This window comes from Trachinotus anak, unplaced genomic scaffold, assembly GCF_046630095.1.
Source record: "Trachinotus anak isolate AG129_WGS33_773 ecotype Australia unplaced genomic scaffold, CSIRO_AGI_Tana_v1 ptg000004l, whole genome shotgun sequence".
NCBI classification, from domain to species: domain Eukaryota; kingdom Metazoa; phylum Chordata; class Actinopteri; order Carangiformes; family Carangidae; genus Trachinotus; species Trachinotus anak.
Window position 1 is genome coordinate 19,126,277 of NW_027273855.1, and position 26,668 is coordinate 19,152,944.

At 39.3% G+C, this 26,668-nt stretch overlaps 2 protein-coding genes across 6 annotated transcripts; one reads left to right on the plus strand and one right to left on the minus strand.

Annotated features, from left to right (window-relative positions):
• Positions 1-3,341: 3,341 nt before the first annotated feature.
• Positions 3,342-16,814, minus strand: syn2a (synapsin IIa). 3 transcript variants are annotated; one of them, XM_071476700.1, is made up of 13 exons: positions 16,690-16,772; positions 16,564-16,599; positions 13,596-13,947; positions 7,985-8,042; positions 7,785-7,876; positions 7,401-7,557; positions 7,204-7,293; positions 7,021-7,083; positions 6,700-6,842; positions 6,535-6,609; positions 6,201-6,303; positions 5,830-5,976; positions 3,342-5,615 (listed from the first exon to the last, which is right to left on the minus strand). In XM_071476700.1, the coding sequence occupies exons 3-13, from the start codon at positions 13,937-13,939 to the stop codon at positions 5,481-5,483; spliced, it is 1,407 nt and encodes a 468-aa protein (XP_071332801.1). In that variant the 5' UTR covers positions 13,940-13,947; positions 16,564-16,599; positions 16,690-16,772; the 3' UTR covers positions 3,342-5,480. The 3 variants fall into 3 exon arrangements, with proteins under 3 accessions (XP_071332801.1, XP_071332802.1, XP_071332800.1); XM_071476701.1 differs by lacking the exon at positions 13,596-13,947 and having other exon boundaries at positions 16,690-16,814; XM_071476699.1 differs by lacking the exons at positions 16,564-16,599; positions 16,690-16,772 and adding an exon at positions 16,362-16,490.
• On the plus strand, positions 16,713-25,572 carry vgll4a (vestigial-like family member 4a). 3 transcript variants are annotated; one of them, XM_071476702.1, is made up of 6 exons: positions 16,713-16,853; positions 17,441-17,596; positions 18,610-18,772; positions 20,041-20,260; positions 21,330-21,444; positions 23,220-25,572. In XM_071476702.1, the coding sequence occupies exons 2-6, from the start codon at positions 17,515-17,517 to the stop codon at positions 23,417-23,419; spliced, it is 780 nt and encodes a 259-aa protein (XP_071332803.1). In that variant the 5' UTR covers positions 16,713-16,853; positions 17,441-17,514; the 3' UTR covers positions 23,420-25,572. The 3 variants fall into 3 exon arrangements, with proteins under 3 accessions (XP_071332803.1, XP_071332804.1, XP_071332805.1); XM_071476703.1 differs by having other exon boundaries at positions 16,793-16,932; XM_071476704.1 differs by having other exon boundaries at positions 16,810-16,948.
• The last annotated feature ends 1,096 nt before the right edge of the window (positions 25,573-26,668 follow it).

Below are 26,668 nucleotides of genomic sequence, written 5' to 3' on the forward strand. Positions count from 1 at the left end.
CACACAACACACAACACACACAGGGCACAAGTTGTTCGTGTTGTGCAGCAGCTTGGCAGACAGCTGGGAGGAGTCTAGACGGAAGCTCCTCAGCTGGAGCTTCAGGGCCCACGGTGTCATTCCTGTGAGCTCCTCAGTAGATTTTACTACCACCAGGCCAGGTCAGTGCACTTGTTGTGAGGGGGAAAGCATCAGCAGCATCTGGAAGCCTGACAATACATTATGCTGAGCATATTTTATCTGTGGGAGATGTTTGCTGATATTTGTTAAAAACAAACAGTCTGAATCAGCTTAATGAATCACAGCTTTTTGTAAGGCAAATAACAGATGTGATATGCAGTCATCTTGCTCCACTATACCAGACTTCTCAGTCCTGCAGCCATGCCAGTTACTCATGGGTCACCTGTATGCACAGATGGGCCAGGTCTGACAGCTTTTGGCAGTTTACAGAAATCTTACTGTCCCCTTGTGACATGAATAACAAAAGAGTCAGAATGTGTAGTTATCATATCAGTTAAACAGAGAAGTTTGAACATATTCTTGGATTAAATCGAATTAAATTAAATGAAAGTCCATCTCTACTCAGAAATGTTTTTTGCATATTGTTAACATCTGTTATCATCTGGATAAAGCTTCTCTGAGCTCGCCCTTAAATCTGAGTTTAACACTATATGTATGAGAACGACACAGCTAATTTCTCAGCCAATTGTGATGGTGTATGCACACAGATGTGGAAACTTGAAACCTCCAGAGCATATAATGGACTTTTCAGTGAGGTGGGACCATTCGTTTTTTTTTTTTTTTTTTTTACTGTGGTTAATCTTTTGAAATGAGCAATAAAAGAGAAAATCTGTCTTTCTTCACCTCATCTAGAAACGACAGGAACTGTGCAGACGCCTCTGCAGATGTGAAAGCATGATTCCTTCCTTACTGTGCCTCTCAGACAAAGTAGCTCACAGGTGACAGAAAATCTCTGAGGTGGTGAAATGAAAATGTGATGGGACATTGCATTACTGTCCCCAGTTGGCTAACACAGTATAACTACAGAGGCAGAACATAGAAAGTAATAAAACTGAACATATAATGTCAGAATGGAGTCTCCAGGCACCTTCACTAATTTTCTGAGATACCCCTCAATGTGGCAAAAGTGTGAACCAGAGAATAATAAACATAAAACCTGAATGATTAGTAATGAATGCGCCAAATAATGTCAGTAACGTATCTGTCTGGAATCACACTGTAATATAAAGTGTGAGTTCTTCAGTTACTACATTTCATTGAAAAGTTCATCCATTTTTATTCCCTGCACTTTATGAGCCAGGATATCATCTCATCTCATAATGCGGACTTTGAATCCCAGAAGGAAGTGCTCATCACTTTGACAACTCACAGAGGAACCTGCAGCTTTTTGGTTTAATTAATCTAGATCCAGAAACTCATCACCATGTGGGTCTGAAGTAGAAGTTATTAGAAATACACACAAATAACCACTGCAACCACTATTCAGCACACAGCGTTTACTGATGATAATCACTAAAACTAATATTTAGCAACATAGCAATGCATGTTTACCTGTTTTAAAGAAAGAGCCGTGCTTTTCACATGTTCATGACTGTGTTACTGATCATTACCGGCTATGTCATGGATAGTTTTACACAGATCAGAGGGCAAACCACTAAAAAAATACATTTCTACTGAAGCAATACAATCACAAGTCAGAAATACTCATCGTTATACTTTGAGTGGGCATGAAAGACATTCATCTTACAGCGTGGTTATTATCATTAGCAGAACGCCTAATTTACTATGCAGTGCCTGCTTCCTATATAGTTGATAATAGCTAACTAACATTCTATTCAGAGAACAGACTTGCAAAGGACTTCCTCATGGTGCGTATGGTTTCAGCATTTGCCGTGTCTTCACTGGCAGTGCGGAAAAAGGACGTGTCTTTCAGACCGAAGGCACTGATCAGGGATTGGGATTTGCTAGAAGACAAGAGAATCATACGTTTGTATGAGCAGAGTGAGTCAGGATATACGCTGTGATGTAAACCAGTACAGCTCTGCCATAAATTATGCTTTTGTCATGCCTACAGTCATTTTTTGACAATGTCATAGAGACATTGATTTGATTACATGTTTTAGCATTGATGTTACAATTAGTGGTGGTGTCACACTGAACTGCATCATATTCAGAGGTGTTTCTAACATTCTGCCCCTCGCATGTATGTAAATGGGAACAAAAAGAAATTAGACATGCCTCTTCATATAATGTAGTCCTGCACAACAACACTTTTAACTATCAGCCCTGTAATAAACATATAATTGAATTTACACCTTTCAGACAGTGTTACCATAGACTTCATAAAGGTAGAATTTATAACAGAGCTGTTGTTTTGAATTTGCATTCATTTGCACAGGGGTGTCTGATAAAGAGTCTATATGAATTCACAAGTGGCTCGAATATGCCCTGTTTGAATAATCCAAATAGCTAGGGTCCTTATTTTGAGCATCAACAAGTGAAGGTATTCATTCTTACTTCAGCTGTGGGTGTCCCTGTGGGTTTTCCTCAGCAGCTTGATCTTCCAGCAGAGACTGCTGTTGCTCAAGATGATCCACAGTTTTCTGTGGGTGTGGAGGTCTGTTTTCTCGGAGAGGCCGGGCTGCCTGCTCTTTCTGGGCCCAAGACTGATGCTGGTACTGGACAGAAGTGTTTGAGTTACACTGGACCTGCTGCAGTCCTCCTGATGTTAGAGTATCTTGGTGCACAGACTGAGATAGCTGTGCAGGAGCGGGGCTGAACTCAGTGTTTACGTCCTTTGCAGGCGATTTGGGGATCAACTGTGGAGCAGGCCTTTTTGAAAGTAATCCTTGGGGTTCCAATGCCCCCCCTGTTTTCAGCACAAAAGATATTTATAATATTCAGGCGTCTTAGCTATAGAGACAGAAAGATGCATGACAATTTAAATTTGATGTTAGCATGTTCATATGTAGTCTAACCTGTTCTCACGTCTCACAGATCACTGGTTTATTCATTCATTTATCTGACAAAAATACAGCATCCCACAGTGTTAACACAGAAGGAAGGCAGACACCACAAAATAACTGCACAAGGGAAGCAGAGGGGTTGCATGATCACAGTACAATTATCTTTTCATGCATTGGAAGTAAATCAATATGTGCAGTGCAGTGTGCGTGCCCAACAGCTGAACAGATGGAGTGGTATGGCCTCCCCACTTGATGGTGTAATTGACAGGGTCTATGACATTGTCAGGCATAAATGTTTCCTTAAGGAACTGTATTACAACATAACAATCACAGGATGAGGACACAAGCCAAACATATATTGCAAATGAAGCTTTATTGCCAGTGACAGAAGGGAAATATCCAGAATGGACTTTTTTCCACAATATATTGTATTCTGATTTTGATTTAAACAGTCCAACACTGGTTTTAAAAGTACATATATTTAGCAAGTTACCATTGTCCTTAAAGTCCTGCAGGTCTGAAGACATAAGTTTCACCTAAACACAACGGCCAAATAAACACGTCCAATTATAATTTCTCACTGAACCAAGGCCTAACCATGCAGCTATTGAGACTGGGGTACCCCAGCACGATCCTCCCTTGGAAATCAATGTCATGGCATATTTCCTAGTAAACAGAACAACACATCCATAAAGCCTCAGGCATGGCTTTTACAAGGATACGCTCACAGATACAATGGCACTTTATACAACTTGGAAAAGAATTGCACACAGAGCTTGCTGAACATATTTCATACTATAGTAACAAACAAATTATTGGAAAATGGTCCAGATTTCTTTTTTACAGTTGATTTGGTTGCTATTTATGAGCTGTTTCACCATTCACATGAAGTGGCCTCCACCAAAGCCACTAGACAACAACCGAGTGATTGTGACATTTGTGTAAAAATGTTTGAAAACAATTCAACGAGTGGATGAGTATAGCTTTTTCAATCAATTCGATGGAAGATCTGATTTTAAAATAAATACATTATTTAGTAAAAAACAAAGAGTTCTATTGCACTTTCCATCAACTCACTGGAAGAGTGTGATCAGGGTTAACATGCTAGATCTGTGAACGGCTGTAACACGGGTACAAGTCCACATTACACCTCAGAGCACTTGCATTGTTGTCATGGAAACACCACCATGATAGCCGATATCCAGTGTGAGGGCCATGGGGGGGTGGGGGGGGGGTGACTTTATATCCGGCATCTCATGGCAGATCATACATTAAACATTTTTTTTCATTATCAATTATAACGTCCGCCTCCGCACAACCGAATGCAAAAGACAACAATTTGAACACAGCATCAGCTCACTGGTGTGTGATTTGCAACAGGCTATTTGCACTGTCATGGAGCGCTGTTCTCTGATGAAATTACACACTCCATGTGACACACGACAGCATTAACAGTCCCCTCGCTGATATTTACATTGTGGGTTACTGGAGTGCAAATACAGTTATTGAAAGTAAATCATTTGTTCTTTGGTTCAAAATTATACAAATATAGTGAAGTTGTGTGTGCAGACACCTGCACAACATCCAACATAATAAAATCTTTATTAAATCTTAGACTGATTTTAATATTTATTATGTGTCCATCTATTAGTATTCTAAAATCACCCTAAATAATCTCTTTTCTTGTGACATTATGGATGAAAAAAATAACTTTATGAAAGGCAACATACTGCATGTCTCTGTTGTGTGTGTATGCAGGAGTGCACACAGTCACTCTCACTGTGTTAATGCATGTTTGGTAATGAATACATGTATCCTCTAGAGCCTATATAATATGCCTCTCTCATGACACATTCACAATGCATGAACCACAGGGTAAAACAGTGATGTTACAGGAACATCCCACTTGTTCAGACATTTATAACTGACTTACACCTGCCTTTGTGTCAATCATGCAAAACAAAAATAAATATCTATTAGTATAAACATGAAAATAATCACCACTACAGCCATACACACCCACGTACTGTATACATATTGAGATATACACAAACTTCAAACTGCACAATAGTCCACAGTTTGAACAATATCTAAAGGTACACACCAAAATAGAAAACAGAAAGGGGGGTAGGGGGCAAATGAAAGATTCATAGCTGGGTCAAACAAGTAGCACAGAGCAGCACTGAACTCAGTGTAGGCACAATCTGCTTTTTACATCATCAACAACAGCCCCAAAGAAAATCCACAGCTACCGAAACATAGGTGACCTATACAAGCACACAAATCAACAGGTCAACAAGTAGACAGTACATTTTGACACTGCATAGAGTTAAAAACACAGTCCAGGCCAGCACTCAGCTGTACCGAGCTCACGTCTCCAAGATCTGATTCTAGCTATCAGCGTCCACACACACACACGTCTGCACCTGCGTTCAGCTATGGTACGTCATTGTTATCTAGACTCTGAGACTTTCCCCCGTTCTCCTGGGTGACTCAGTTGGCCTGGACTGGTTTTGGACCCACTGCAACGCCATTACAGTCGAGAATGTACTGCAGACAACCTTGAGGCGGGCGTCCAGCACCGTTCTTAGTGGGTTCACCAACGCTCTCTCCCTTCTGGCCAGCTCCCTAAAGAGAAAGAAATAATTACTCATCCACCAACAGCTCTGATGGTTTTCTTGTAGTGAGATCTAAAAAAAATTACTTTAATCAATGCAATATGAAGAAGTAACAATATAGTACATTATAATTATATTTACATGATAATAAAACAACACAGGAAGAAGCCTCTTGTTTCTAAGCTTGGAGACACTATGCATCCTGTGCCTTTGTGTTACCATACCTGGGATGGCTGTATAGTGGTGGGTCTCTGGGGAGCATTAGCTTCATTCTCTGCTAACTGGTTCATTCTTGCCAGCACCATGTCAGCAATGAGCTGCCTGTCCTCAGCCTGGTGCTCCCCTACCAGAGGCATGGAGGAGCCTGTCACCTGCACCACATGGAGGAAGGTTTCAGCAGAGACTGGTGGGATACTGACATCACTTTATTGCTTGCTTTATGTAAAGCTTGTCCTTATACACATTTTGGCTGGTATACTGAAATAGTTGAAATGAGGGAGCTGGCAATAATTGTACTTTTCTGCACTGATACAGCTCAGTATGTTCCTGGTTCATTAGAAGTTATGCACTTTCACTCCTCGTCGTAGACTCCTACCTCTGTGATAAAATCTCTGCCATCTTTTCCGTGGATGGCTTTGACTGCGCAGATATCCAGACCCCCAAAAATCTCTGAGCAGGTGTCAACCCACAGCTTGTACCTAAACATAACAATCACCACAAGACTCAAAACGATGGTCTGATCGATGGTCACTAATTTCCACTTCAACAGAACATGCTACTAAATAAACACAACAGCACCAATAGTGGCGTGCTAATAATGAATAAGTAACAGAATTAATCAACCTTTTTTTTAAAAAACAGAGAATATTTGCAATGTCAAAATAAAATTGTCTTTGAATTGCAGTGCAGGAGACCGACTGAACACTTACCTGTCAGTCATGGCCACCTGTTCAAGCATAGCTGAGCCTGTGTTGGTCTTCCAGTTACCAGAAATAGATGTCCTCCTGAAGAGTGTAAAATGCACAAATTAAAACAAGTTCAGGTTTGTTTCTCATTCACTTCTTAAGTTCCAACATACGCACAATCATACATACATGTAGGCTTTGTAGTCAGTGCCAATCTTCTGGATTCGGATGTCATACTTGGAGTCAATAAGAGGCTCTGTGGTGGTGTACGTCTGGGTGAGAGCCACGACACTGGCTATGTCCTGGAACTTACTGTGATTGTCCACCTTTACCTGTACACAAAAACAGACATGCACAGGATTTAAAAAGGCATCTGGACCTAAATTGACTCTTGTAGACAACAAAATGCATAAATTACTGCTGTGTGTATATTTATCACGACTAAAGCTAGAAATATAGAGAAACAAAATTATACATTCTTTCATATTACAACAGGAAACGTCTCTCTACCTTTCCAATACCAGAGTGGGCGTGTCCAATCTTCACAACAACAGGGAATGATGGCATGCTTACCTAAAATAAGAAAGTATAATTTGAGTTATTGTCTTATAATCTCCTCTATGCTTTCATCTGACTATTTCAAAAGCGTAGGAAATATTTTGTTTAATTCAAAAATATACACGGGGTTCTCACCATCTCCTTGTAGTTTGGGTAAAAGGTTTGCTCAATCAGAGGGAACTTCTCAGCACCCAGTTTCCTGAAGGTGTTTATAAGTTGAGCAAACTGGACACACAAAAAGGTAATTAAATCAGAGATACAGCACTTTATAAATTACCGTTACTCAAATAGATAAAAGACAGTGAAGCTCTCCCTGGCTGCTGAGTGCCTACCGCCCACGGCTTGTCACATAGGTTGTAGATTGACTCAAGGGAGTTGATGCTTGGGACACCACCATATTGCAGACCAATGATCAGGTTGCGAAAATCTTCATTCTGCGTCATACTGAAGGCATGTTGACGAATGAGGACAAAGTCTGGCTTGAATGACCTAGAAGATAAAATTATAGACGAGATGTGACAAAAGTCTGACCAGAAAAATGACTACCTGGGGAATGTCTACTCTTCTGGGTATGAGTCACACAGTCAGCACTGTCGGTGGATTATATAGCATTCGCACTGATTAAAACAGGGAGTAGAAACTTGTACAGCTGTACTAATTTGTGACTTTGAAAGGTACATTTTCTCTTTTCTTGTGTGAGGTTGTGTGTGTCTCACCTGACAACCTTGGTGCCACTCCTCAAAACCTGCATGTTAACGTCGCAGGTCCCGTTGGCATGAGCCACAACGTTGATCTCATTGAACTCAGCCTGGGGAGTTGATGGTTACAGAGGCATATGAGGACAGAGTGCTTAAATGTCTCTATTCTGTTTTACATAAGTACTTCAAATGGATATCACTGGCTTGGTGAAATTTACCTGCTCCACTTTGATGTCATAATCCCCAAATACTTTCTTTCCTCTGAATAATTTTGCCCTGTTTAAGACAGAAACACAGAGAATGTATAAACTTTTAATGTGAGATTTCTTACAAAAAATTTCAAATCGATTACCAAACCAAATGCAAATCTAACCGTCACTAACAACCCGGAATATGAATTAATGTTAAACATATGGCACTTTGTTGAGTGCATGAACAGCACAGAGCAAATGCTTCCTTTCATGCTCTTCTAACAGCTGACACACAGCCTGTCTAACAATACTTCCCTTCCATCAAGCAGCGAGGACAGAGATGAAACATTACTACATTTTTAAAGGCTGTATTATTTTTATAGGCAAACCTTTCACAGCATACACACAGTATTCAGTATTTCCTACTGCCTGGTCCATTTGCAGTACCACCCAGTCGGGTTAATAAAGGATGATGCTTTGAGGTGACATTCCTACTGAACACACTGTGTTCACATTTTCAGAAAATGGCTGCACCGTTCATCACTTGTGATTCATCACTTTTTAAAACAGAGTGACTTGCTTTTCTTGCTTGAATAAAACGTGCACTTCCCTGTCCTCAACCACCTTTTCTCCCTGAACCACCTCTGAAGAGCAAAGATTAAGATTAAGATGGATCAGTGTCTGTCTACTGACACTGCACAGAGATGAAAACCGCAGAACTCACAAAGTGACTGCTGCTGTTACCAGCGTGTTCGATTTCTGTGCCTTTTTTTTTTTTTTTGCCGGACAACATAAGCTTTGACAGTAGAAACATCCGGGGTCATCTACGGTAACTCTTTATTACTGGATTCTATTTCCTCAAGTTGCCATGGAGGGAGTTTCATGGTGGTTTCTACTTCCACAGCTTTAAGTTCACACTTCAACTAACAGCCATCAACTGCAGCACAACAGTGTTAAACTGGTGTGGTGCTAAACATTATGAAACCTTTATCCAAAACAGAATTTGTAGAACCTCCATGTTTCTGTATGTGTTGATAATATTTTGCAGACACGTTTTGGAGTTCTTGTCTCCTCTTCTTCTTAGTTTGTATCCCCTTGCTGTCATGCACCCTTTACTTCCTACTTATTTAGTGAAGAGATAAAGCTGAATAATTCATCCTCAATCTAATTAGAGCATGGGGTTCTATTTGGCTGTGGAGGAAAACAAGCATTAAAATATGAATCATTGCTCCTATATCCGGGAAAATGAAAAGCCTACTTCGCACTGTGATGAATGCTCCTTGCCGGTACAAACTGTATGAGAGACACTGATTCCAAAACACGACCCCTTGAAACAGGGCACAACAAGGCATGAAAAAGACAAGCCTCTGATTTAATATTGCCATTCAAAATTGAATCTTCAGCTCTGTGGTGGGAGTATAGCATTATTTGATTGAGCTACGCATTATCACTCTGAGCATAGAAGACATATTTGAAGAGGACATGATCCTATAGTACATTTAACATGATCTGGCAATATTATGCATGTTTTAGTATTTGGAACAACCATGTCCTCTTGTCTGTGTTAAGCTGAGTTGCTCTCCTCATCCAAAACCCAAGGCCGTTATCGTTATGATGAGCAATACTTCTGTGTTTGCCCTTGACAAACGCACTGACCTTAAAACTGGAGTTAGTCACTGGGCGCTGCACTTGTGGCGGCTCACTGAGAGAGAGACAGGAGCGTGATAGTGGACGTTTACCTGGATCATTCATTTGTAAGAATCAATACGGGTATTCTTGACTTGAATTAAAGATGAGATTAGAAACGAAATAAAATCATAAAAAAATATGTTCCTCTCCTGCGATTTCAAGGGTAAGACAATATTGGTGATGGGAAATGAAACAACTTCACTGTGGTTGCAGGCTGCTGTGTGAAAGTATTGCCAAAATTCATATTGCTGTGAGACGATGTTTCATTCAGATGATTCACCAGAGAGCTCGGTAAGCAGGAGCCCTTGCTGAATTTTAATATCATCACTTAGCCTGTTTAACATTCACTCTCATGTGGGTAATGTTTCAATAAGGTTAAGCTCACAATACTAACCATTCTTTGCCGAAAACAGTTAAAACAGTCTCCAATGTATTTTTTTTTTTTAACACTGAGTGACTGAGAATACAGAAGCAGCACCGCTCAGTCATTAGTCTGATAAGTAAGACAGTGTACCATCTGCTCCTCCTGTCATAAGAGCAATTTATAGCAAAGCATTCCCGGAACCAAACAAACCTCTTTGGATGCCCAGCAGCCTCATCCAACAAGTAAAAACACTGGCTGAATGACAGAATGCCTCTCTATAGGCGCTGTGACCCTGGCAGTCACCATGGTTCTATCAGCACACGTTTTATCCTACACAGTTTTATTAGGCTTAACACAACCTGTTACACGACAAAGTCCCTATTCAGATACACATCCATACTAAAGTCTTCTATTTTCTCCATTTGGGTAATTTGAAAATTGCAGGACATTTTGTATTTGCTCTCAGTAACGTCTCGACACTAAAACAATCCTCATATTTATTACTGTATAGCTGCTAATTTACACATTTGTCAATATTTGACAGAATCTATGTAATTCATCAACATTTTTTTCTCTAATACATCTAGATGTCATTGTAATTTCTTTGATAAAATATGCAGCACACGTCACTTAAATTAATTAATTAATCACTTAACAAATTAATTAAGGATTACTCCGAATATTTCATAATAGTAATAATGATAATAATATGACAATATAATAATAAAATGCAGTACTTTTATACAAATCCTTACAACATACTACATATACTATATACTGTATATGTACTTTATCTATATCTATGTACATATTCAGTGTGGTCCAAAACTCTGAGACCACCTAAATGGATAAGTTGATAAGATAAATAGAAGCTGATGCCTGAGCCCTATGCCTGATGTAATTAGTCTGGAGGACTCTTTCCTGATTTCATTCTGTGTTTCCCGAGGCCACCAGGACTCATCGCTATGGTTTTGTGTTTTGGCAGCCGGCAGAAAAACGTCTCGAAACAGACCATCGTGCAATGAGATACAGCACATAAACAAGCCCTCAGACTCAAGGTGGGCCAACATTACAGAGAATATTAGGTGCTCAGCAAAACCTGCATTATAATAAAGAGAAATTTCACGCTCTCACAGCTTGCCAATGGCTATATTTTTTTATGGTTTTTACCCTGCCACTGTGAGAGCTGAATACAAAGCATCTAGTATTACAAACACGTCAGTACTTTTCTGAAGCTTTCCCCTTTGAGTCATTTTCAGCATGATATTTGTTTCCTTATGTTATATATAATAATTGAAATGTTATTGTAGCAGTAACACTTACGAGCTGCAGGAGACAAGCTGACCTACATTATACGGAAAGTAAGACTGATTTGTGCTACCATGGTGAGTTACAACCACTGGGTGAAAGGTCTTATAAAAGCAACCAGAAGAAACCAAAGCTAGTGAGCAAACATGTACAGCTCCCCGCTCAGTGATATTGAGCAGCCATGAAAAATAGATGCAGCACTCAGACTGAGGAAGCTTATTGAATGAAGTATTTTAGCCAATCTCCCGAGCAAACGTGTGGGCCAAAAAACTAGTAGCCTGTGGAGCTCATAAACACAGTCAACTTACATTATATTGATTACTGATTGATTACTTGCATTAGGTACAAGAAATAATGTATGAGCAGAAAATGAGTTGACATTTTTCTCAAATACAGAGGAACTACTACATATCAGATCTTGTTAGACAGTGAGAGTGACGGAGTGTGAAACATTATCTTCGTCTCAGCCTGACCGACTCGCTATTCTAAGTTAGACCTTTGATGAATGACATGGTTTTAGTTTAATGTATTATACTGTGTTCCCCTGCCAGAAAACTGAAGAGCAGCGTCAGTGTATTGGCACACCAGACTGTATCCTTATTCTCCAACAACTGAACTCATACGGCTGGCATCCATCCTGCTGACAGGGTCTGAGCTTACTAACATTGATCAAGGCTTCTATTATATAAATGGCCGGCCCTACAAAGGCTAAGAGGACACTGCCAGGCCACCTGACTTAAGCAAGGCGATATACTTATATTAAACTGAAAATACTGTCCTGTCACAGTGGCCATCTTGTTTTGGTCTCCACACAATGCAAAATACAGACAAAATGTTATCCTTGATATGACACTAATGTAATCAACATGACAGACTGCCCTTATTGCAAAAAGGCTTTTTGCAAAAAGGGGCGTTACACAGACGTGTCAGAGGATAGTCAGCTTCCTTGAAGTGAAGATACTGTGAAATACTGTGATACAATGTTTAAACAGGGGGACACAGATTTAATATTGATTTTATTTCCATGCCTCGGAGCCCAGGGTGCACAAAGTCAGCCAGTGAGAAAGTAGTCCCTCTGTTCTTTACATTAGTAAGGCATCACAGGGTTGAGTTCCAGGTCTCTGCTTTCTATCTCTAGGCGGCATCTAGTAAAGTCAATACATAATACACAAAAGGAGGCAACAGAGATGAACTGTGTAAATGTGGTACCAACAGCAGTTTCCAGCTGCAGAGCTCTGGCAGACATACTGCCATGGAAAATATGTCAGCTGTGTAAACAAATATTGATCATGAGGAGACAAAACTGACTTATTATTTTACCGTTAGAGATGTCAGTCTCGATGAAAAATATGTTTCTGCTAAATCCATGAGCATACTCATTTACATCCCTTGAATTCTTTACCACACCAGACTGACAAAGATGCTTGCTTTAAGCTGCCTCTGAATAAGAGCTCCCAGGATACTGTCAGTGTCAACTCACTTTTAACATTAATAACATGATGGCCCTCTCTCTCAGCAGGCTGTGAAATATTTCTTCACTTGCCTCGCTACTGCACACGCCTTACGCATGACTGACTAATGGAGACCTGTGCACCATGCTCTGCAGTAAGTTACATTAATCGTTCCCTATGTACACTACGTGCAGGGCATGTCATGTGATCTGCTATCAGTGAGCAGGGGGGGGAAACCCCATTGATGGAGGGAAAGCACTGCAGTATTCAGGCCACTTCCAGAGAAATAACATGCATTTCCCAATTCTGCACAACCTGTGGAACATCCATTTTTGAGAATGGTAAAATGCCACATTACAGGATAACACTATCAATGATGTTAGTTAATTCACCATGTCTTTCTACAAGAAGATGGTATAAACCTTAGATTCTATTGTTTCATTATGCATGACAAAACAAAAGAATACACAAAAATATTTACTACAATAGAAAGAGAACAGAGGACAATAAAAATCCTCCATCTTGGTGTTATGTCATTACTGCTGAGAATCAATGGACCGTATTTCCCTAAGTATTGGCTGCCTCCATGTATTATTGTAACAGAGACATGCTGTACCATCAAACCACAGAAGCAGTGCCCATTCACATCTGCGGGGTGCTTCATACAGATGTGGTTTCCATGGGTCTTTAAACGTTACCTAACTACTACATTCAAAGGAACCATGAAGGCAAAATCAGCATTAAGGATGGAGCAAACAAACAACACATGGTGTATAAATGATTCATGATGAAATATATGACCGAGTAGAGCAGCATACTGTCTTACCACTCCTGTTGTGGTTCGTCGATGACCAAGAGAATCTTAAACTTCTTAGGTGTCGTGACTTGGGTCTGCTCCACTAGCCCTGCTGAGGCAGCTGTCTGCTTAACAACATTGGTGATGGAACTAAAGAAACCCGCTCCGGTGGACGGAGCCAGCTGGGATTTCCTCTCTGGAGCAGGGGAAGTGGCTGGAGGTGTAGGCCCAGCTGTAGGAGACTTGGCGGGGGTGGTGGTGGTGGCAGGTGGAGGAGGCTGAGCAGGGTCAGGCCTCTGGAGGTCTGTCATGTAGCCATTGGGCAGGTTGGAGATGAAGGTGCTGTCCGAGAGGCGCCGACGCAAATAATTCATGGCTGGGGCTGAGAGAGGGGTGTAGAGTCCACAAGCAGTGGATGTGGAAAATTATTCTGCAGCTGAGTCCCTTTTCTTAGCGTACAGCTGATAATGGCTGAGCTCTCAATGCAAACTCCCAGCGAATGTATTCCCTCCCAGCTCAGCGGAGCATCCTCAGAGCTCCCCCTCACTGGCAGTGACGCTACACTCCGGCTCAGCCAATCCCCTTACGCTGTGCTTTCCTCAGCCACTGCAAGTGATGCTCTAGCTGTGCCTTTCCTTCCACCTCTCGTCCTCTCTCCTCTACACTCTCACTCGCTGGCGTGCCTGCCTTCCCTACCCCTCCCCCATTTTCTACTGCCTCACAGGCATCATGCTTTTTTGAGCCACAGCATGGAAAATAGAGGGGTTTCCAGTGTAAGTGCAAGCGGGTGCTGTATACTGAGTGCTACATCATAACTGCCTCACTCCTGCTGCCTCTGTTCCTCATGTTTCCTCTGCCCTGTGACCATGCACAGCATCTCTGTGTGTTTAAAATGAAGCCATGAAATCTAAAATGGCTGTTAGGACTAGTGGGCATTGTTGAATGAGAGGAAAAGCATCAGCTGTAGTCCCTTGAGACTCAAATGCAGGCAATAAACCCTCTCTCGTAACTGATTTATCAATTCCTATATAGCTCCTAATTTAGTATGTTAGAATTTTCTACAAGATATGCTTTACCTCACTATTTCAGTACATTTTATACAACAGCACTTTATTATTATGATCCACCACATTTTCATATTCACATTCACTTCAAAATCTAAAGGATAAAACAAAAATGGAACTTACAAAGAATCTCTGCACTAAAATATCTGTTCATTACAAAATTATACAATTAAGCTTTTTTTTTTTTTTGCAAAGCACATATTAATAACTTCATTACTAATTTTGGAGAAAAAACATTTTTCTGTATATGACAAAGGAAACAATTGCCACTGCTACTCCTCTTTATAAAGTACATTAATTGGCCAATCCAACATGTTTTAATTGGTTTAAGGATTATAGAGGGAAACTAAAACTGTGCAGTGAAACCATCACGTATCACCATGTGTCCAACTAAGGTGAGGAATGGATATTTTGAAAAGGGCCAGGAAACACATCAATAAATCAATAACTTGAAATGCTCAGAAGTCATCGCAAAACTAGTCAAATGGCGACACGTTTTGAGCCTGCTACGCACAAATATGGGACCTTAAGCGAAAATAAGTTAAAGACTTATGGATGGTACTACTTATTTCTCCGCATAAATATTTTTTCTCTAAAATTACTAAAATTACTAGTTGACTGGTGTCATCGTTGACAACCGATCTTTGAGGACACTTAGCCATCATGGGATTTAAACTGCAGTGAAGGTCAAAGAAAGGCCACTGTGCTGCACTTAATATAATGACAATGATAATATGTAGTCAAATAAAATATTGTAAATAATCCAGCTGCTTGCACAAAACAGCTGAAATATGCACATGCAACATAACATTCTAAGAAAAGGTTGCTTTAGCATGAATCAGCAACAAAATATCTTGAGTAGATTTTTAGTCCATATTTATACTGTTATTAGGATGTATGATGTTGAAAAGTCTATTTCTATGAAACAATTTGTCTTGTCCGTCTCAGTGTGAAGCACCTAGGGTCTAAGGGAATGTTTTGCTTAAATGTCCAAATTAACTCTGCATTATTCTACTGCTATTATTTCTAAATCTAAGGTAAAAAAAAACAAGGTTGCACAGATATTTTTCAAGTTTTCCACTAAATTTTCTGTGTGTGTCCGTGTACCATCACAGTTTTGGAGATGGGTCAAGCTTCTCCATTTCTAACGAATGGAACAGAGGAGTGAATTGGTAATAAATGATTAAATACGCCTGAGAAATAATAGCATTTGTCAGAGCAGAGCTTCGCAGGAATAGTGGAGTTTTGTTGAATCCATGGCAGTGACAACTCCAGCTCTAATTATAGCCTTTATGTTTGCACTTTGTTTAATATTGTCATTCTGTTTCTCAATATTGTAATTTTACTGTCACTCTCTCTGTCTTTTTATTTACAACATCTGTTGCATTGTATTTATTCCTGTGTGTGCAGTTTTTCTTCCTGTAATGGAATTGAGGATCTAATTTGTGATTTAAGATTTTGGCCTATGTAAATAAAAGATATGCATCTATGTTGTGTATTGCACTGTAGCACATATAGGTTTAGAGTGGGGTGCTAGCCTTCACCACTGAATATCCACAGACCTGGAAATCTCATTGTACTTTTGAATATCAAGAGATGCCATGATAAGAAAAGTCTTCATTTTTATTCCTGTATTGGCTCAGCAGAAGCTGTAGCGTTGCACTGAATCTTGTGCCTTGATGTTAGGGTGACACCGGCTGGTAGCAGTGGTGCACTGAACATCAAAACTCACCTGAACCGAAATCTTTAGCCCAGCCTTTCCACACAAATGTAGGTGGGTGAGAATATCAAACAGCACAGCATACCCCCGCTTGTCTGGAGATTGGTTTGCTGCTTGCGTCGTGGCCTTTGCCTCGACACTGCGCGCTTATAATCGTTGTAAATGATGTAATTGTACATACATACAAGAGATTGTGCCTTTATGTTTGCCTTACCTGGCTATGAGAGCCACAGCCTGCGTGACGAGCGCGCTGTAAGTCGCAAAAGAGAAACGGGACAGTTTGTCAACAGACAACCTAAACATCTGTCTGGTTTCCAGTGCAGTGCAACGTAAAGTTTACCATCTCTGCACACACGTAACTTCGCCACTATTCGCCTCGTCTCCACAAGGGCCGCTCTCCGCTCTTTTGTTTAAGGACTGGTCCTGTGGGAAAGTGCGTGAAGGCAGGGAGGCAGGGCTAGCCATGGTGTTGTTGTGGCTGTAAAGCTACATTTTGTCGATGAAGTGAGTAACGTTGACTGTTAACGTTTCGCTACCGCGGAGCTTTGTTGTTGGACATAAAGACACTGACCGTAACTCAACTGTAAGTTTTAACTGAGGTGTGTGTTAGTTCAACGTTTATTTGGATTTACTAATTGAATCGAGAGCGTTTAAGCTAACGTTAACTTACTCCAAAGTTGGTGATAAGCTGTTAATGGCTAACGTTAGCTTGTGTCATAGACAAAGTATCTAAAGTTAGCTAGCTAGTGTGCCAACTCCTGCAAAAAGAGAGCAGTTCTCTAAGCTAATAACTGTAACAGTGCGTGTGTAACTGTTTATTGTAATAACAAGTATTATTTCAATCCTATATATACCGAATATAACTTATCCAACTCCATATAGCTAGTTAAAGCTAGCCTAGCGGTTAGCTGAGTGTACGTGTTTAGTTAGCGTAACTGCTAGCCTTTGAATCTGGAACGTCAGCGTCAGGCATCGTTAGCCAGCCAACCGTCCAAGCCAAGAGAACAGTCTGTTTCCATTGAATTGATCCAAAAGAAAGCTATTTTTAATTTCTCCTTTACTCTCTGATTCTCCTAATTTCTCTTCTTTAGGATAGAATCTTCTTTATTCTCTTCGCGGGTATATCTTGCTAACATCGATGTTAGCAATTAGCCTGTTCGTGTAAATGCTATTCACTAGAATGGACCTGTTGAACTCTCAGTTCCTGGACAAGATGAACAATAACATTGGGAGACTGCACTACGAAGGTTAGTTTGCCGATGTGTACTTGTTGCATTGTGTATTTAACTTCTTTATGGAAATAACACTTTGCGTTTTCCCTAATAACCAATACACAAATTTCACCAAACCAAAAGTGATATGACTTGCAACTGACACGAACTTATATTAACTACCTCATGGCTAGGTCCAAGCCAACAACTAAGATGAGTCGGCAAAGTTGTTTAACTCATTGTGAATGATACTGTAAGTCCTCTAGTCTAATATTGCAAGGGAAATGTCTTGACAGTAACAGTGTATGTAGTTGTGGCTGTACACATTATTTCCACTTAAGTGATTTTATATAGAAATCTCCTCTACATTGCTTAATTGGCCCTCCTAATTAAAGCTGCTTTAAGAAATTATTTCCATCTCTAAAGATTAAAAACATATTAGAGATGTCGGTAGGGTAATCGAGACCACAGTTTTCTCTTAACTTTTAGGATGATATGACTTCTTATCACCTGGCACATCTCACATGAAATTGCAGCAAAAAGGATAATTTTGGACTAGTAGAATATATAACATATTTTTCCACCACAGCCCCCTTTTTTTGCCATGAGACCACATGCATATTGGCAGTATTTATTAGATTTTTATCATTATTTTTCTTGTGTCTGTTAGCTTCATCTAGGTTTACTGTTCACTTAATTTGTACTGTCTTCTTATCAGCATATCAGTCACTGCTAAAGCACTTTGAATTGCACTAACCCACATGAAAGGTGCTAGACACATCAAGTTAGACTAGCTGATTTTAATGGGCACTTACTAAAAAATTTTTAGTCAACAGTTTCATACTTTGCTTTGGATTTACAAACACATTGGTTTATTGACACTATAAATCTGGACAAGTTATATTTTTCAGACATCTTAGAGATACTGTTTACAAAATGCAGATGTATCGTGCCAGCGTAGTTTATTTTCAGTGTGGAGTTATCTATTTGTAATTAGATTTAATCTAAATTTAATTAGATTATTTGCACTGTTGATTCCTTTCCCACAGATGAGTCCAGGACACCCTCCCTGCCCACTGCTATGTCCAACATAACTGGGCCTCCTCCACACTGTCCAAGCAAACGGAAGTATGGTGAAGAACAAATGGACGACCGAATCAACTGTGATGATGACCACATGACCAAAATGAGCAGATTGTTTGCCACTCAGCTGTGAGTGCCTTTCATAATTTTAAAGCATACATTTTTTATTCTGTGCCAGCCTCGGTAATTACATGTATATTGTATGGGATAATATGTGTTCTGTTCTTTAAGAGAACTACTTTGCGAGCATGTGATTTCCTAAAACCAAATGCTTTCAGTGATGGCTTTTGAGTATTTTTTCACATAAGTTAATATTACACATATAAAAAAGCAGTTTGAAAAAAAAAAAAAAGTTAAATTCATCACTCCTCTCCCAAATGGAGGGTGTTTGAATGTGGGTGTCTATATTCAGTTGGTGGCATTTGGCATGGCTGACTTTTAACAGTCACAATCCCAACTTTGCTATAAAAGATGAAAATAATCATGACAAAGTTCTTGCACACCAAAAAGTCTTATTGACAGGTGCATAGAATCAAAACTTGCTGTAAAGAAACTGAAGAAATCCCACACATAAGTGTTCACTTACTCCAGTTCCTTAAGTATTAAGTATTAATACTTAAGTATTAAGTACAATTCATATAGGGAAATAGCATGAGAACCACACAGATATATAGTTATAACTGTGGGTATAAAGGGAGAAATCCTCTACAAATTTAATTAATTGAATGATGGGGAAGAGTTGAGGAAGAGCCAAACCATTCAGCCTGAAAAATCCCGGTTTGATATTATGAAACAAAAGTCTGAACATGAGCTTATAGCATGGTGGAATGCAGACACCACCTCCAGGCTGCATAGTGTTGCAACTTTAAGAGACAAATTAGTTCTGATTACAAGCACAACATAGTCTACAAGTGAAAAATCATGTATACAATCAACTAATTTTGAGAAATGTCTACAATGGCTAAAATGCTGCACACTAAAAAAGACAAATAAGACTAAAACCCCAGACTATAATGTGTGCTAGCATGTTTTTATAGATAGAGATGTGATCCCCAATATATGGTAAATGATACATTTACTGTGTTTGCACTTTTCTAGTCTTATCAACCACTCAAAGCGCTTTACAATGGAAGTCTTATTCACCCATTCACACACATACATTCACACAGTGCTCTACCATACATACACACATTCATACACTGATGGAACAGCCATTAGAGGCAATTTGGGGTTCAGTGTCTTGCCCAAGGACATTTCAACACGCGGACGGGAGGAGCCTTGATTGGACCACTGACCTACTGATTAGTGGACGATTCACTCTACCTCCTGAGCTGCCTGTTGATTAGAAGTTGAAGCTGCCGGTGGTATATGTTTAATTTGTACCTTTCTTTATCAAGGGCCCGTCCCTCTGCTGGAGACAACCGTAATGAGCACTGGAGTCACAGTCCTGTGGAGCACATTACTTCCTCTTCTAATGGTCTCCATGGGACCCATCTTTATGCTTCCATTTCTGGCTATGCTGTAGACCAGCCTTTGCCTCTGACCAAAAGCAGCCAGGACATTGGAGTCAGTGGCAGAGAGAGGTCTGTCATGGGTGGGACTATAGAGCGCCAGCAGGTACGTCAACTTGTAACACATATGGAGGGTACATCTGGTGTTCATAGTGACAAAATCCGAGCACTAGACCTAGAATAAGGGATTGGTGATAAAATAAATAAATACATAATTTTTTGTGGAATCATTTGGTTAAATTAAAGCCAAATTCATGCTCGTTGTGTCTGCATGGCCATGAGTAAATTTCGTCGTTTGCCCACATATATGAAGATCTGTGACCCTGTGTGGACGTCTGCTTGCTGCCTAAAGTTTGTGACTGCCTGGACTATTCGCACTAGGCATTAACTGATCATACACTAGAAAAGCATGATGTGTCTCCTTGTCAATGCTCGTCATCTTTTGCACCTGCTTTGTTAAGCATCACACATATAATTTTTTTTTTTTTTTATAACTTGTTGTTCAGCCAAATATAACCAGCAATGGAGCTACATTCTTTGCTGTTGTGAGTTTGCAGACCCATTTCAATAGATTTGTCTCTTGGATGTTCAACTGCTAATTTTTATTCAGATATCTGCAGTGTGCAATGTAAGTTTTCTCTAAACTTTTGCTGTGTTTAAACTTGTAACGTTGCCCAAAAGTTGAAATGTATTGCAAGCAACTATATCGGTGATATTTTAGGATAACGGATGACACTGCCTAATTTCACAAGGGCTTTTTTAAAACAATTACAGCTTAGTGAGAAGCGTAAGATGGCAAGACCAATGATACTAAAGAAGAATTTGCCACACTTGATAGATAACTCAGATTTAATGGCAGAATTCACCTCAAGGGAGACAGGGGAATAGATCATCACACACAGTTAGAAAATAATTTGGTTTCTACTAAAAAAAAATTAATTGTTGAGGGGTTACTTTCCTTGGCTGTTTGACTTTCACTATACAGATTCATGTAGATAGCTATCATCAGCAGAGAGCTCATAGGTTAGAGAGAGATTGGAGATGTAGAGAGAACCAGTAGAAGTATTTTGTATATGTATCAAGAGATGTTTGGAGAAGATCTGTAAGGGGTGTGTAAACCCTTGCACAGTACAGTTTGTCTTTGTTACTTGATGTGTTTTTTTTTCTTTCTATAGAATCGTCCCTCTGTTATTACCTGTGCCCCAGCGAGTAACCGCAATTGTAACCTCTCTCACTGCCACATGAATGGCTGCTCTCCCAGCCCCTCAGCTGATCAGAGAAAGACCAATGGTAAGCCTGTCATTACAACACACAATGTGCAGCCTAAAGCTTAATACATTTTCCTACATAATATTGTCAGGTTAATGTAAAAAAAACTAATGAAAGGGTATGTTTTACATTCATTATGAAACACTTGTGTGTAGATAAGTTTAAATTTAATGCACATTGGAAAAAAACTCACAGAGCACTATATTATGGACACCATACTAATACTGGTTAGCAACTGAATTTGCTCTAAAAACAGCTCCAGTTTTGAGAGCTGCAAATTTCTTGTTCTACCACATCCCAAAGGTGTTCTACTGCATTCAGATCTGGTGACTAGGAAGGCCATTGAAGTACACTGAATTCATCGTCATGTTCATGGAACAAGTGTGAGATGACATTTGGTTTGATAATAAGGTCTACAATGGATTCTGCTCTCATTTACCCATCAGGAGATGATAAATTGTGGCTATGAAGGGATGCACGTGATCAGCACCAATAAACAATATATATATAATTCACCACTAGCCTGGATTATTGACAGAAGGCAGATTGGGTCCATGGATCCATGTTGCTGAGATCAAATTCTGACCCTGCCACACAAGTGGAACCTTACATGGTCTTCTGCTGTTGAGATGATTTTCTGCTACCACAGATATAAAGAGTGGTTACCTGAGTTACTGCAGCCTTTCTGTCAGTTCCAACCAATCTGGCCATTCTTCTCTGACCTCTCTTATGCTGCTCACTGAATGTGTTTTTGTTTTTTTGTTTTTATTCTGAGTTAACTGTAGAGACTGTTGTGTGTCAAAACTGCAGATCAGCAGTTTCAGAAACACTCAAACCAGCCCCTCTGAATCCAACAATCATGCCACAGTCAAGGTCACTGAGACACATTATTCCTCCATTCTGGTGTTCAATGCAAACACTAACTGAAGCCCCGAGCCTGTATCTGCATGATTTTATGCACTGTGCTGCTGCCACATGATGGCTGATTGGATAGCTGCCTGAATAAGCAGGTGTACAGGTGTTCCTAATATCGTGTTCAGTGAGCGTACATGATACTAAGGTTTTCTGTCTAAATTCTGCGGAACCAATATGTATTATGATTCACATTCTGGTGGAATCAGTTTGGGCCTACACTGATCATATTTATAAGTGACTAATATGTAACATCTGGAGATAAAAATAAGCCTTTTTCAAAAGCAGTTACTGATATGATGCATAAATAAGGCAGCTAAATTACCTCTCAGATATGAAATGGCTTCATGACAGTCAATTCTGAATGTGTTCCATATGTGTTGTGCTGCTTTTACTCCCCAAAATAATAACTACCTAGAAATAATTGTAACTTACAGTTTACCCCCGGTTTCTGACCTAAAAGGCAGAGATTGTTGACTTTCTCTGGGTGACAGTGTGTGTATAGTTTGCCTAACATTTGATATAAATCAATTGAATTCTTATGCTGATGTTGAAGTCAAACAACCACAGCCACCGTTTTCACTGCTCAAAATAAAATAAAAAAACAAAAAGATAAAAAAAATGAGTCTTGATAAGATCAGTGCCATATGCGTTGTAGTCACGCTACAGTGTGACTCTGTTATATTTCAATGTGTATTATGTTTGCTTTCCAAAACAATCAAATACTCAACTATACATTATATTACCCAAAGTTTGACAGAGAACATTCCTTAATCTGCTTTCTTTCTACTGATTTCACAGTGTTATCATAGCTATGTTTATTTACAGTATTACATGCTTGGTAATAACAGGGTCTCTTTCCTCTGCATATAATTTTATTTTAGCCAACACAGTATGTGATCCTGTGATTGAGGAGCACTTCCGTCGCAGCCTTGGAAAAAACTACAAAGACACAGAGCCTGTGTCCAACTCAGTGTCCATCACAGGTTCAGTGGATGACCACTTTGCCAAGGCTCTGGGAGATGCCTGGCTCCAAATTAAGGCCAAGGGTGGGGGTCATCAGACCCCAGATGCAGATCCATGAAGCAGAGGGGAGTAAACATTACAATCGCCTTCTTAGTGTTTGCTTCTTGCCAAGCATCAACTTCCCTTAGCAAAGAACAATTTCAGACATTTAATGTGGTGCTCACCCAGGCTATTCACTTATGGACATTGAGGTCGACCTTTTATTAGAATACTCTGCTCAGATTTGTTCTCTAAAATTGGGAAAGTCTCTCAATTGAAGAAGAGAAAATAAATATTGCATAGTTAGATTGACGATGTTGGTTGTCGAAATTGTACAATCATAGATTTTATTTTGCATCGATAATGAGTCTCACAAAGTTGTCGGTTCGTTAGCTCATGTTCTGTTTTACCTGCCTTTCACATGCCTTGATAGCCAAAGAAATTCCCTGCCTTTTCCATCAACATATAAGCCATAGATCTGGTCTTCATTGTTTCCATTCTAAAATCTCACTGCTTTTTGAATCTGTATTACTTGAAAAGGACAGCCAGGTCTCATTGCACTATTAGGTTTCTGACCGTTGAGGTAGCAGGTTACCTGTCTCAGTTAATGTGTTCATGAATGCGTCTGTGTTTTGAAATTGTGATAATGCAATTGAGGCTCTGGTCCCCCTGCTTTCTGGAGACACTAGACTAATCTGTCTTCTTTATGATCCTGAACTGGACTTATCCACTGTTAACTAAATAATTTTAGTTTCCTGTCTATATGCTCACTGTGGCTGATTACTTCGTAAACTAATATCAATCATAGTACATATCTCTAACTAGAAAGCATGTTTCAAATAGCTGGTTTCTATTACAATCCTTATTCTATACTATATATTTACTCAGAATTTATTTTTTATCTGTAACATTTTAGAAATACTCACTGCTGGTACAGTTGTACTCAATATATTTTTTGTATCTGGTTTTCATTACTATATATAGGTTTATATCTTAGCATCCATCTACAAATCACAGCCTCTGGCAAGGTTGTCTGAATGCAGTTTAATAGGCTACATTGCTTTGTTATTCTGTGGAGCTGGATGCTTTATACGTGACCGAATACAGCTAAATCTGACCTTCTGTAGAACAGTCTTTAAGCAGTGGCTTTATTTATTCACATTGATGCTTTCATGTTGACTTGGCAAAATGTGGTGACAACAGAATTCCTCCTTTGATTTGTTGAGAACAAGAGGATGTCTCTATTGCTTCAATGACAAAATTGATTTCCCTTAAAACTAAGATGTTAATTCAGATGCAGCGTGAGTGTCCTTAACTGTCGAGTAGGCATCAACTTTCCACCATGACTGCCTGGCATGTATCAGTCACTTCAGTTGTGTTTAGCAAATACTGTTACAAGTATGTTTGTCTTTCTTGATTAAGATGATGTCATGGTGCCAGCTGCAAAAAGGTTTAAGAAAAGGTTTAAGTGAGCCACAAAGTTTTTCATGCAGTTGAGTTTTGTTGAGTTTTGTTTAAATTAATTTCTCACCCTTTTGAAATTCTCTACTTATAGCAGCATAACCTATTTGTCAACACTGATTAAGATATGGTATTGTAATTCAGATTTTTTTTTGTATGTCAATTAACTGTCTGTGAAAACATATACATTTGTATTAATATTCAGCAGTTTTTAGAATTGTTACATACACTATCCTGTCTTTATATTTTAATTTACTCATGTAAGACTATCATTGCGCCGCGCGGAATGATCATGAATATTTTGTTTTCTATTCAGAGTAGTGTACTCATGTAGCATGGATGCTCATTATCTTCTAACCATGGTTCTATCTTTCTAAAAGTTGATTATTTTCCCACAGTTATCAGATGATTACAAAAAGTGCAGGAACACAACAGTCTTTTGATCAAAGACTTTCTTGGTGCAGTGTCAGAAAGACTGCTACAGTAACAGTTTAAAGAGTTTGTGTCTGTGTGTACCTTCGTGGAGTTTAGGGATTATCATGGGATCTGCTTGTTTGATACAAGTAGATTTTTTTTAGTTCTTTGGGGTATTAGTCCATTGTTATTTAATGCTATGTTTAGACTACCTGTTTCTAAAAGACTGTTAGCAGAAAGGACCTGCTCCAGGTGTCATCCATATGTAAAACATTTGTTCACTTTTGTCCTTATTTCCCTGGAAGAAAATGCCACTGTTTGTACTTAATTTCTTCCAAATAAACATACAAATGCCAACCTTTGCATCTTTCTTGTCATTGTTTTTAGCAAATAAAACGTGACTGCAGTCATAAGAGAATGCAAGATACTTTATATTGTATTTGCTGATTGTACCATTCAGTGACAAACTGCAGATAATCAGATTGCATAATGTAGCAAAATTGATTTTAGGTAGTATGAAAGTAAGGCTGGTGGCTTGCAATTAAGTTCATGTGTTGCTACATGGTAGTTGGTGTGGGTCTAAGCGGGAATGAATGCAAGGTAAAGGGGTGACAGTATTTTAGCTGTCTTCCCAAAAAAAAAAAAAAAAAAAAAATATATATATATATATATATATATATATATATATATATACAGCAGTCTCTTGAGTGTGGTGTTTTCACAGGGTCCATTCAGATGAACTCAAAAACATTTGTGTGCACCAAATATGCATTTAGTGGAAAAATGTGGAGAAAGGCCCTTTAGAAACTCCTCAGCAACTTTGAGAAAAGTGCAGGACTGGCTGTGTCTTATCTCTCCAGTTGTGTCAAATTACTGTTGTACTGGTTAATTGTAAAACAATACGAGGATTTCTTTTTTAATGGAACTTCAATGTTGCAGACACTTGAGCTGCTATGAGGAGGGGGTTACACTGATTAGAGCCCTCCTTTTTTGAACCAAGCAATCAGGAGTCATTGCACATTCTCTGTTTTCATTGGACACTCACTATCACAGCTACAAAATGAAGTGATTTATCAACATATTAGCCAGACCACTTAAGCTTAGAGGGGCAAGGATTGTACAAATGTCCTTTTATAGTAGACCTGCCTGGTAAGTGCAATTACACTGAATACTTTCCTAAATCCGATTTTTTTATGTGGAACGTTGCCTGATGTTTGTGTTTGTTCCTGGAGCACCCTTGTTTTGTAGTGTTTTTAGTGTCTTAAGTCTGTTTGGTTAAGGTGTGTTTGTTTTTGCTTGTGACTGGGGTCAGCACTTGTTTGTCTTACAAAGAGAGATTAAAATGGGTGTTGTCTCCCAAGAACACATTTCTCTGCCAGTTTTTCCACATGTTCCTTAGTTGCTGATGTTAAAGTGATACCCCAAGTCATAGCCTGGTCTTAAAAAGTATCAA